At 41.2% G+C, this 12,680-nt stretch overlaps 1 protein-coding gene across 3 annotated transcripts in view; it reads right to left on the minus strand.

Annotated features, from left to right (window-relative positions):
• Window positions 1-12,452, minus strand: part of PDPN (podoplanin) — a 30,402-nt gene extending 17,950 nt beyond the window's left edge. For 2 of the 3 annotated variants that reach the window (XM_073316870.1, XM_073316868.1), the window contains exon 1: window positions 12,157-12,451. In XM_073316870.1, the coding sequence (XP_073172971.1) occupies window positions 12,157-12,226 (70 nt within the window). In that variant the 5' untranslated portion in view covers window positions 12,227-12,451. Of the gene's footprint in view, window positions 1-12,156 lie in introns of all 3 variants that reach the window. The other variant, XM_073316869.1, reaches the window with a different exon arrangement.
• Between the last annotated feature and the right edge of the window lie 228 nt (window positions 12,453-12,680).

Raw genomic sequence — 12,680 nt, forward strand, 5'->3', positions numbered from 1 at the left:
AATACTTTGTCTTTGGCCCTCTTTGGGTTTACAAAGTAGTGCCTTTAAAGTACAATATTTGGATTAGGATGCTGTATATACTGTATGTAAACCAAGAAACATCTGCTTGAGAGTTCAACAATGCAAATTGTGAGGATCAGTTAAAGTTATAATCCCAGTCCCAACTGAAAAAACATCCCTTATTCACTAGTCACAGAATAAGCACAGATGGAGAAAACCAATGAATGGAGGAAAACCCCACATGGGAAGTGAAAGAAGTTCACTACATGCTCAACAAGAACCCCATTCAGGGAAACTAATTACTCTGTTGGCAGTGCAACGGCTTTCAGCCCTTAAGAATTACTTGATACTATGGACGCCTAAAGGAAACAATGCAGCAGAACAAGTAGAGCATTAGTGAGCTTCACAAAGAGAGACATGAGGGGCTGTGAAATAATCCAATATTGTATGCCAGAGGTAGTATAGGAAATCTGTCTTTGTCTGTATGTTTGCATTAGTTATTTCTATAGTGCACAGCCTTAAAGAGCTCAATCTCTTTATCTTAGATTAGATTAGATAAAGAGGTGACTTGATCATGGTATATAAGTACCTTTATGGAGAGAAAATATCAAGTACTAAAAGGCTTTTTAATCTAGGAAAGAAAAAAAAAAGCATATGAACAAGAACCAATCCCTGAGAGCTGAAGACAGATTAATTCAAATTAGAAATAAAGCATAATTTTATAATAGTGAGTGTGATTTAACCATTGAAACAAACTACAAAGAAAGGGGAGTGGTGGATTCTCCATGTCTTGATGTCTTCAAATCAAGGCTGGATGCCTTTCTGGCAGATAATCAAACATTGGGCTCAATACATTGGAAGTTGGGTGAAATCCTCTGGCCTGTGTTATAAAGGAATCAGACTAGATGATCTAATGGTTTCTTTTGGCCTTAAAATCTATTATTTATTTTTGGGTTTCAATTACAGGCAAACAGGGTTTGTAAACTCTCATTAGTTCTCTGACCCCAAAAAACAGAGGTTTGGAAAACTTCATACTCTGTCAAGTTTGTCAACCCTAATTCTCAATACATAGTGACCAATGTAGTTAAATGGATTTCCCACTCGTATACTATTGTACACAAGGAATAAACTCCATCTGAGGCCTGGTCTATACTACAACTGGTAACATAACTCAAGTCGACGTAGCTTAGATCTACTTACTGTTGGGTACACACTACACTATGTGGATGGGAGACGCTCTCCCGCTGACATTGCTTCTGCCTCTTGTTGAGGTGGAGTACAGAAATCGATGGGACAGCATTCTCCCATCAATTGAGTGTGTCTTCAGTAGACCCGCTAAATCGATGCCGCTGTATCGATTGCAGCAGTGCCGATTTAGCTCCGTAGTGAAGACAAACCCTGAGTCAGTGAAGAACGAGCCTGGAATCCCAGCCCCACTGAAGTTAATGAGAATTTTTTCATTGTCTACAATGGGGCCAGGATTTTATCACAAGAGTCATACTGGAGAAACGCACATAACTGGGGCAGTACAGTATTTATAAGCACCTCTACAGTAGTAAAAGCAGTGTAGAAGGCCCAGTGCTTGCAAATGCTCTTACAGTAATAAACCAGCATGTGTAGTCTGACTAACAAGTAATCTTTTGATTACAAACCAATGTGAGCACACAGGAGAGGAAAAAATGTTCTTGGAAAAGGAATCTGATTTCACCTTCAAGCATTCCAAAGTTTAAAATATTATTTGAACAAATTTGGGGGGAAACTATCTTCACAGGGAATGAAATTCACCCCATGCAAGTGTTCAGCACAAAGCCCATTCATCACTTAAGTCTTCAAAAGGGGGCTTAGTTGGGACGTAAGTAGTGCATGGGCTTGGTTCATTACTGACCATGTGTACAGATACAATTTCACCCAAGCTGATCCAGGTTTTAGGGGGAACCACTGCAGAAAGCAGCAGTTCAGTTCAACATATATTTCCGTTATTATTTCCGAGCCATTTGTAAACATAAACATTCCCTTTGGAACCATGACTCCCTCCTACCACTGGCTCATCTCTGGTCATTGTTATTTCAGTTGTAGATTGGTGCAGATGTAGTTTAATCAGTGCATTTTGCATTGCCAAATTCCAACTGGATGCATTCCAGTTCACAGCTCCCAACTGCTATTGGGTTGCAACTTCTCACACCACAACAAGACACAGTGTCTTTGAAAGCTCAGTATTGCTTTGAAAATATTTCAAATGCTTAGACATCCCATGGCCCACATATGAAAAGATGAGCTCATGCCTCACTGTTTATCATGGTGTGACAACCTACTGGAAAAGCCTCTTTTGATTACTTTCAAAGTATGCCTGTTGTGTAGGTCAAGAGAATGGGCAGGAGTTGCATGACAGTTGTCAGTTAGCATGTCTCTCAGGTACCTCCAAGAAAAACAAAGAATCTTTAGAAGACAGAAGATACCAAAACCACCTTTTGACTTTCCCTGCGGCCTGAAGGAATGAGACCCCTGTGTGCAAAGCCAGCACACAGCCTGTGCCTCACCTCAGCCCTCAAAATAGGGTTTAAGTAGGATATAAATGGTGAGTAGACTTTGGTCTTCCCCTCTTCATGTGGTGAGTTTCACTCCCTGTGAGTCATGGGAATATTTAGGTAAAGGCAGTTAAAGAATCCACCTTAACAAAAATTGGAAGAGGCTTTTTCTTTGTTTTTTTCTCTGTCCAAGTTGAGAATATACAATCTGAAAAGCAGCACTCTGTAGTGTAAAGGCATAGGGGGTTTGTGGGTGTGCGTAGCAGACTAGGGACCGAATGGCTAGGCAGCAGTTCTGCAGAAAAGGACCTAGGGGTGACAGTGGACGAGAAGCTGGATATGAGTCAGCAGTGTGCCCTTGTTGCCAAGAAGGCCAATGGCATTTTGGGATGTATAAGTAGGGGCATAGCGAGCAGATCGAGGGACGTGATCGTCCCCCTCTATTCGACATTGGTGAGGCCTCATCTGGAGTACTGTGTCCAGTTTTGGGCCCCACACTACAAGAAGGATGTGAAAAAATTGGAAAGAGTTCAGCGGAGGGCAACAAAAATTATTAGGGGACTGGAATACATGACTTATGAGGAGAGGCTGAGGGAACTGGGATTGTTTAGTCTGCGGAAGAGAAGAATGAGGGGGGATTTGATAGCTGCTTTCAACTACCTGAGAGGTGGTTCCAGAGAGGATGGTTCTAGACTATTCTCAGTGGTGGAAGAGGACAGGACAAGGAGTAATGGTCTCAAGTTGCAGTGGGGGAGGTTTAGGTTGGATATTAGGAAAAACTTTTTCACTAGGAGGGTGGTGAAACACTGGAATGCGTTGCCTAGGGAGGTGGTGGAATCTCCTTCCTTAGAAGTTTTTAAGGTCAGGCTTGACAAAGCCCTGGCTGGGGTGATTTAATTGGGGATGGGTCCTGCTTTTGAGCAGGGGGTTGGACTAGATGACCTCCTGAGGTCCCTTCCAACCCTGATATTCTATGATTCTATGATTTATTCACATCATATGCTGACATCATAAAACACGAGACTGCATATGACCATGCATATATATGCGTATATATAAAGGAGAATACACTCCTTTCGAACAATTTACCTGGGTCACACAGAAAACAGTCAGTGGGGTCATTGCATCTTAGAATTCAAGTTACTTTATTCACATTCATTAATTGAAATCGGCAATCATTACCTAGTGATTAACTCTCAGGATTTAAAAGCATCGGAGCATTTGTCAGAGTCAAAGCAACTTGAATTTTAAATGTAATTGAACCAGTGAGTGTGCCTCAGATGCCCACACTGATTGATCCAGGTAAGGCGGGTTGTTTCAAGCCTGGGGGCCAAATTCAAACCTAACAAGAAATGGGTACAACTCCCTTGATTTCAATCCACGTTGCACCCACGTATATAGAGTCTGAATATGGACCTGTAGCTGTATTGCACACACAGCCCTGAGATTTCAGATTAAGTTCAATGCATGTGTTTATATGAATGTTCCTTTTCAGATCAGAAACCCACTGTCAGTTTTGGTGGGAGATACCAGCAGCAGATTTTAGTCTTATAATGGACATGGTATTCTCTTCACCCGAAGAAGTAATGGCTTGGTACCCACAAATAACTAGACAGGTATTTCACTGACTTCCCCACACAGTTTCTATTGATATTGCTATTTTGCCACAGCTGTACTCAGGTGCTGCCAAAGTACCATGATTAGATTAGAAGCTGATCATAACTGTACATTTCTTAGGGATATGTCATATACAACATGTCATGCCTTTCCCATTACAGAGGTAGTAGACTGGAAGTAGTTAACATATCAGCCTGGCAGTACTGCTATCTGCACCATCTTTAATGTAATTACTCCATTTTGAGTAATGTCCCAAATCTATATTTGTAAAGTTAAAGGGTTGATATAAGTTACTGAAGCCCTATGAAATAATGCTGTCTGTGGGAACCCTCCTCCTCATCTAGTATTCGGGAACTGATCCACCACATAAGAATATCTTCTATACCTATTCTATGTTGTAATGTAAAATAACATGCATTCACCATGTCAAGTCCTATCAAGCTACTGTAAGTCACATCAGGAAACCATGGGAGGTGCAGTCCACACTGCATCACACAGTGTATAGATTTTCATGAAAGCCAAGGGACAGCCATCTACACATGCTACCCTAAGCTTGGGGGAAACCTGGCTTCTTTCCATCCCCAAAGTATTTGGTACCTACTGGATACAAACTAGTACAAGATTGATTAGGAAAAAGTGTGTGGGGGGGAGAATAGGAGCTTTTGAAGAACATTATGTTCAACTAGAGTTGAGCAAAAATCACCAGTTTCTTTTATTTTGGTTTTTGTGGCACTTCACAACTTCTAGGTTTAGCTCTGGATGCAAACTGGTCACCTGCTTCACAACTTCCATGGTCTCAAACTTCACTCCACATATAAAGTTCTTGTTAATATTCAAAAGACTGTAACTTTTAGGTCCTGAAACTATTTACGAAACCAGTGGAAGTGGCAAAACTGGCAGATTATCCCATTAGTTGCTGAGACACATGTTGCTGGAGCTAAACTACCCTGGTTTTTGCTTCTGGAAGGAAAGACCTTATGGCCAATAAAAGTTTCTTTTGAAAAAATATTGCGGGATATAACTGTGGCATTCTTAGCCAAATATAGCAGCAAAGAAACCTGTACACGATTCCAAGATGGGAAGCAGTATATTCACCATGCCACTCTCCAAAATGTTGCTTGGATAGTTTTGCCAAAGGCCTGGGGCCAGCTTTTGCTCTTTGTTACGTGCATAGAACGAAAGCCAGAGTTAGGCCTTGCAACTCTATTTAGTGCTTTGTACATTTAATTTAAAGGAGCAGAGCTGGCATGTCACTTCTTGTACTAAAATGGTAATTGCAGGATATATTAAGTTTTATGAATGTGCATGTTAATTTTTAGCTTAGGCTGTGTCATTGTGTGGCATGAAAATTATGCTATTAAGGAAGAAGAAACACCTCTCCATTTAACAGAGCTGTTTAAGAACTGGATTGTACTAGAAAATCTAGAGCCGCATTTGTTCCACAATATGGTTAATGTCATCCTTCCTGCTTGTCATGCTTCCAGTAGGATCAAATTCTCTGCTGGCTTAATCATCTCCATTATGCCACCAGACAATTTTGGTGCTTAAGGTTTATTCTCAGATTTTAGGAGCAAAGTCACTTCTTATTTAAAATGTTCTTTACCAGAGGGCTAAGTCTGGGAGGCATCAAAGATGAAAGTTTGAGAGAAGCCACCACCAATGATGTGGGATCAGAAAGTTAGACCAAGGAAAATCTATTTGTGTCTAATAATACCCCCAGTGAAATCTTCATATAAGCCATTGAGATAGCTCAGGAAATATCATACCCACTATTATGGGCTAACTGAGTGCTTGTGTTTCAATCAGCGCCAAACCAACAGTTCCCCATCATGTCATGTTATAATTAAATATCATGTGGTAGCCTACTTTGCAGACACTGCAGTTTATGAATGCTACCACAGATTTAGTTCATGCTGAAAAAATGGAACTTTCAATTTGATTAACTGTATCCAAACCTCAAAAGAAGTTTTAGGTAAGTACTCGGATGGGAGACTTCTTAGGAGCAACAAGAAACTGTAGTAAGTGGAATTTGTGACACTGTAGGTGACACTCTTCCCTTTGATTAATGCACTGAAGCAATACCCCCAGCACATTATTGAGGGGTGCTGCAGGTGACTTTTACTGGATGAGATGTAAAAAAACCTATCACCTGAGCACCTATGGCTGTTAAAGACCCTACGGAATTGTTTGTAGGAATGGGTGTATTAACCCAAGTGTCCATACCAAATTCCACCTCAAGTAACTACATTCTCCATGCTGAAATTCCCCTTTGGAGGCAGCGTTCTTCACTTCTTGCCATAAACTATTGTGTTCATAGTGTTAATGTGTGTAATATGCAGCTCGTTCATTCTACTCCAGAGACGATTGCCATTTGGTAGTGGGCAAAGTGATCCCTATATATCCTTTACTTACCACAGGTCTAACCCCCATGAGTCTGAGATTCAAATCCCTGGGCATGGACCCACCTTTGCCCTTTATTGTTTGAGTTCTGAATCTGCAAGGAGCCTATCTTCTGGGACTTGCTCTGATATGGCCACTTCTGGAGAGACTTAAGTTCAAAGTGGTGGAAAACTCACAAAAACATCTGATCTCACAGGGTTTCTGACATTTGAGAACAAAATCACACAACAGCAGCTCTCTAGATTTCAAATACAATCTCCTTGTCTATGGTTTGGTTTCAGCCTCAGTTTAAACCTAATCCAGAACGAGGTCCAAACCCCACCACCTCTGCTCACCTTTCTCTACAAGTGCAGTGTGTTATTTTCTTCTATTATGGATGGATCACTTGATGATTACCTGTTCTGTTCATTCCTTCTGGGGCACCTGGCATTGGCCACTGTTGGAAGACAGGAGACTGGGCTAGATCAGTGGTTCCCAAACTGGGGTTCGTGAACCCCTGGGGGTTTGTGAAATGTTACAGGCGGTTCTTGGGAAAAAATTCCCTAATGGCGGCCAGAGCTGTCCCTAGGAACCCCGGGCAGCATGGGGCCAGCAGCCCAGAGCCTCTGGACTTCCAAGAGCTGAGCAGATCAAAGCAAGCATATTTATCACACTGAGGAGATTTAAACTTCAAGACTCCTTATAAGAAATGAAAAGGGAGGTGGATATTTTTTTGCTGTTTTTAAAATTAAATAGACAGCTAGTATTGTTTTTAAAATTATTATGAAGAACAAATTTAAGCTTTGTTGTAATGTGCGTTTTTTGCCTGGACTGCTCAAGACCTGAATGCTTGTATAGGAGGAACTCTGAGTTGGCTTCTTAAATACCTTCGTGCTGTTTCACATCTGATACTCCTTGATGAAACGTAGGAGCCTTTTCTTATAACAGGCTTATTCAAAGTGATACAAGCTACGGAAAGTGAGATCTTGGAAGAGTGTTGCCGTTTACATAAATGTAATAAAAATACCGTAATGATAAATAATTTATAATAAATAATGTGTAATAAGCATGTCATAAAAACAAATTTAATATTTCCACGATCACTGCTTTTATGAATTACACTCAGGTAAAGGAGAAAATCCCTGGAAATATTCATTTTTAGGAGGGGGTTTGCGAGACTTGACATCTTAGTGAAAGGGGTTCACAGGTTGTTAAAGTTTGGGAACCACTGGGCTAAATGGACCTTTGGTCTGACCCAGTATGATTGTTCTGATGTTCTTATATGAGTCAGTTGCTTAAGAGTTTAAGTACAAAGAATCTGTAACCCACTTGGTTGGTTCCACATTATTGCCAACCCTGGACACTGAAAAATCATGGGTCAGGCCCCCAGATAATCATATTAGCTTAAAAATCATGGCCTTTTGAAAAATAATACATTTGGGGTTCTTTTTATATACCTTCTGGATTTTGAGCTAGTAGGGGTCACATTTTCAAGTTTTTTCTCTGCAACTTAGGAAATGACTTTTTAAAAATGAAGCTGAAGTTCTCACTTACACACATGACTCCAGCAGCTCAGGCTTTAACAAAAATATGAAATATCATGAAACGCAGAATAAAATCCAGAGAGGGGCAACAGTGGACTATTTGGAACCATTGTGTGGCTGTTTTCAGAGTGACGTTGGCTCCTTTTTCTTATAATTCTTAATGGTAATTTGCAATTGAAAATCATGGCATGACACATGGCTGTGCAGTGACATTCTGAAAGGAGCTGCCCTGATTTTGTTTTTGTTATTTAGGAAGATGCAGTCTGTGTCGATTAAACCCTAGAGTGCCTGATGCTGGTTCCCAATACATGTACTGCCATATGGATTTGGTGGTTTTTTTGGCACTGAAGGCAGGTGAATGGGAGAACACTGTGAACCTAAGAAAGCATCTTCCTGTTGGAAGCAAGCTCCTGATGCACAGTATGGGATCCAGTTGGGGCCTGATTTATGTTGCAACGTGCTTTGTCGTCCTGCCGCTCCATGTGGTTCATGCTGCATGACAACATTTTGCTGAACTGTCAGAAACATTTCCTGTGGCTGGTGTATCTGGCCGCCACACCCCGCTGCAGATGGTTTCTGTTGCCTTGACTGGTCTAGCCAGAGGAACAAGGCCAGCACTTTTCCATCTCTGAGTCTGATCCTGTAGGGCCAGCCTAGCAAAGAAACAGCTGATTCTAAATAAATCCTCTCAGCTTTCCAATACTGCACTTAACTTTGCTCATATAAAGGATGCTTGCAAAATTAAGTAATATTCTAATTGGGGCAGATGCATGGGGAAATGACCAGAGTTCTGGAGAACTACTGTCATGTAAATGACTAGTAGCCATGAATATGAGGCAAAGCCAAGGTGGGAAAAGTGACTCTGTACTATTCAGAGATTACAACTTTTTTTATTTTGCAGCAGAAAACCAGCCATAGAACCAAAGATGTTAGGAGAAAGACCGATATTGTTGACTAGCAAACAATGTCCATTCTCTGCAATGAGGGCTGATATCCACTGGAAGACTATTTCTTAACTGATTTGGGAATTTTTTTCCCTGATACTAAGATATACACAAAGGCCAAAGGAAAAGTTTACGTAGCTCTTTGTTCACTAAGAGTATGTGTATACTTCAAGATGTAAACTCCAGCGCAAGGAGACATACTCATGAGAGCTCGCTGTAAGCAGAGTGTAGCTACACTGTGTGGGAGCGGTTAGCCATGCCTCGGACGTACCTGTTCAAGATGCTCGGTATGTATGCAGGGCAGCTAACTCATCCCATTACTTACACTGCCACAGCTTCCCTCTCTCAAGCTAGCACATGTATGTCTCTTCACGCTGGAATTTACACTTCCGTCTTGAAATGCCGACGTACCGTAGAGCATCCGGGGGCTGAGAATGTTTGTGTATTATTGGCCGTTCGCATAGGATTCACAGATTTTCCTCACAAAGCTATTTGTATCTTTGCTGATCTGCACTGGCTGCTGTCTTTAAATCGTATGTTTTAAAGGCTTGCTGGCTCACAAGTGGCCCCAGATGCTTTGTGCACATCTGGCTTTGGCTAAGACTTAAAGATTTGGAAGTAGCTGATACTGCTAACCTGCTTCGATGGTAGAGTGAATCATGTGGACTACCAGTATAGGAGGGGAATATTGCCAGGAGCAGAACAGGTCTTGGGTTGGGTATATGCGGCACTAAGTAGCTTGAGGGAAGATCATATAAGAATCTTTCTAAAACTTTGTCCCAAACTCAGACTGAACCTGCCCTTCCAGATTCTGTCTAGGTCCAGAAATGGAAAGGCCAAAATGCCACTAAGAGACAATGCCAGGTTTATTTCTAGCCTAAGCGGACGCAAGAAGTACCAGAAATCTTACAAGGAATGTCCCTTTCCACAAAATCTCCAGCCAGTTTTGCAGGCCCAGAGGTTCAGATAATTTAGGTCAGAATAATTATGTTTAGACACAACTCTGCCTAACACAGTGTCCGTCCCGTCCCCCCCCAAAAAATCAGCTTAGTTTTTATTGGCCAAGGAAATTGTATTAGTCCTGTGGGATTTGTTTATCCATAATCACTAACGGGTACAAGTTAGATGACACCGTGGTACAAATGCCCATCTGAGTCTTGTTTGTACTACACTAGACACAGATTAAACCAACGGTGGTGCTGCACCCACTTGGAATCGTGTGTCTGAAAAATCTTAATCCAAAATAGACAGACAGATCAGACTATTAAAGAGCTCCCACATCGAGAGCACGGTTCTGTAAACCAACTTCTAACAGAGGTCACCAGAGTTCAGCTCTATCCATTCTGCCAAGGAAAACCATGTTAGCACTTTGCCAGCAAGAGCTGTGTTTAAACATGTTTCTGGCTAACATAGTTTGAACTGTAGCATTGTGACTCATTCAGTGGAGATGGGCACAACACCCACTCTGTCACAGCCACACGTCTTGCTTCAGCGCTCAGAGAAAGTAAGGTTTTTTTCTTTTCTTAAACAACTAAAAACGTCCTCTTTCAGCTACAGTTCTGACATCCCCCAAACTGGTTACGATAATTACAGATAGCTGTTACATATCTCCCTGCCTCGTTTTTCACAGTGGGATACTCTGGTGCATTTAAAATTGGACAGCAGCTCTGGGCGGATTCACCATTTCTCTGCAGCTTGTGTAGTCATTTATACCGGTGAAAAGTAAGTACAAAACCAATGTAAAAAGATGCTCAATCAGAAAAATACCATTTGACACTTTGCACTGATGTGAAGGACTATACGAGGAGGTGCAGGGTACTGAAGATTTGAGCCATATGTGCTTATCTTGGGGAACACAAAATGGAATAGGCAAACATTTTCAAAAGTGTCCACTGACTTTGAGTGGTTGTAAAGTTTGGGAGCCCAACTTGAGACACCTTGAGCCAGATTTTCCGAGGTGCTAAGCGCCGGCAGTTCCAGTGACAGTCAGTGGGCAAGGTCTTCAGGTGGTATAAATTGACATAGCTCCACAGATTCCAACAGAACTGAGCTGATTTAGCTGAGGATCTAGTCCAATATCTTAAGTAGCTTCCCAAAAGCAAAAGCTTGCAAAATAATTTTCCGCTTTTGAAAATTCTGGGCATGATTAACACATTTGATAAAAATATTATCCTGTCATGCAGAACTTTGTTGGCAAAACCCCGCTATCTTACACCACTGCAACCCCATTGATGTTAATTGCCTATTGGCCAGATACTGATATCTTGATTTATATTGAGTAGCACATTACTCAATGAATGGTTTTATCAGTTTCAATGTGACTCATTGTGGACTAATGGTACTATTCAGTGTAAGTGGATCAGATCTACCCCTACACATTTTAGCTGGATTAAAAAAATCCAAGAACTCTAAGAATGCAGAGTATTCCATACTTCTAATACCTAAAATTCAAAAGACATAGTTTGCAAAATGTACTCCCCCTGAGCAGGCACAGAGCACATTTCAGAGTCGTTACATTTGCTTAGAACCTGTCTTAATCAATCATTTTTGCCATTTCATAAATTTCCCCAAGAACTGTCACAACACTTGTTTATACGGAAATACAGTCAAACATGTTTATAGTGAAGTCAGCATTAGCAACCCCCCTTTGAAAGTGAAGTAGTGCGAAAGTCCTCCATTGCTACAGTGCACTGAACTCTACAACGCAATCTGTTTACAAAGAATTTGTTCTTTGAATAAAAATCACTTTGGTATCAAAGGTTCCACTGTTTAATTTCAGTTACACTAAATCATTGCTGACAGTAACCTCTTGCACACAGTACATGGTAAAACTGGAGACATTTCCAAGGGCTGTTGATGTAATGCTTTCACTGAGTGCTTATAATAGTTCCCACTCCCTTGCATTCCTGTATAAAAGGCAACATGCATCAAAACTGTTTTTGAACACTCAGTAAACTTTACCAGTTTGAAAACTTTGACGTGTCTCTCTCACGTTAGACACTCACTCAACAGTGGCTTTTAAGAATTCAGAAGGGAGAGCTTAATAAACAACACAGACCAGTCCCGCTGCAAATGAATAAGAACAACACAATCTGTGTTAATTACAGCAAATCATTGGAAATAATTTCATCATAGGATTCTTCTTACCTTCTTCAGCAAATGCCCTGAAGGGCATGCTCCCTAGGAGGAAGATGAGGAGTTGAGTTTGAATAAACATCTTTGATAGTTCTGTTTCCAATCCTGGGATCAAACTATTCCAAATTCTGATTATTTTAGAGACAGGGTGGGGGAAAGTTGAACTCACAAGCAGAAATCACTGGAAAAGCTTTGGGGTTCCAAATATTCCTTTGACTGCAGTAGCTAGAGGGGTAGGTTTTCCCAACGTGATAACTGTATAGCTAAAGAAAAGTAACTGAGAATGGAGTCAGCATTTTTTTTTTAACTCGGGGTGGGAGGCTATCTAAGGTGGTCTTGGAAAAAAGAGGCAGGCCCGCCCTCTGCACTCTGTTTGGCCAGCACTAAAATTATGATCTCAGACCAGGTTTAAAGTTACAAGATCTGCATCAGATTTTTAGAAGATGCCTGAGACCATTATCTTTAGTGAAGGGGGAGGGGAATTCAGGCAGAGGGAGGTGAGCAGGGAGTTCCCTCCTTTCTATAAAGTCCCCTTT

This window comes from Lepidochelys kempii, chromosome 18 (genome assembly GCF_965140265.1).
Source record: "Lepidochelys kempii isolate rLepKem1 chromosome 18, rLepKem1.hap2, whole genome shotgun sequence".
Classification (NCBI taxonomy): Eukaryota; Metazoa; Chordata; order Testudines; family Cheloniidae; genus Lepidochelys; species Lepidochelys kempii.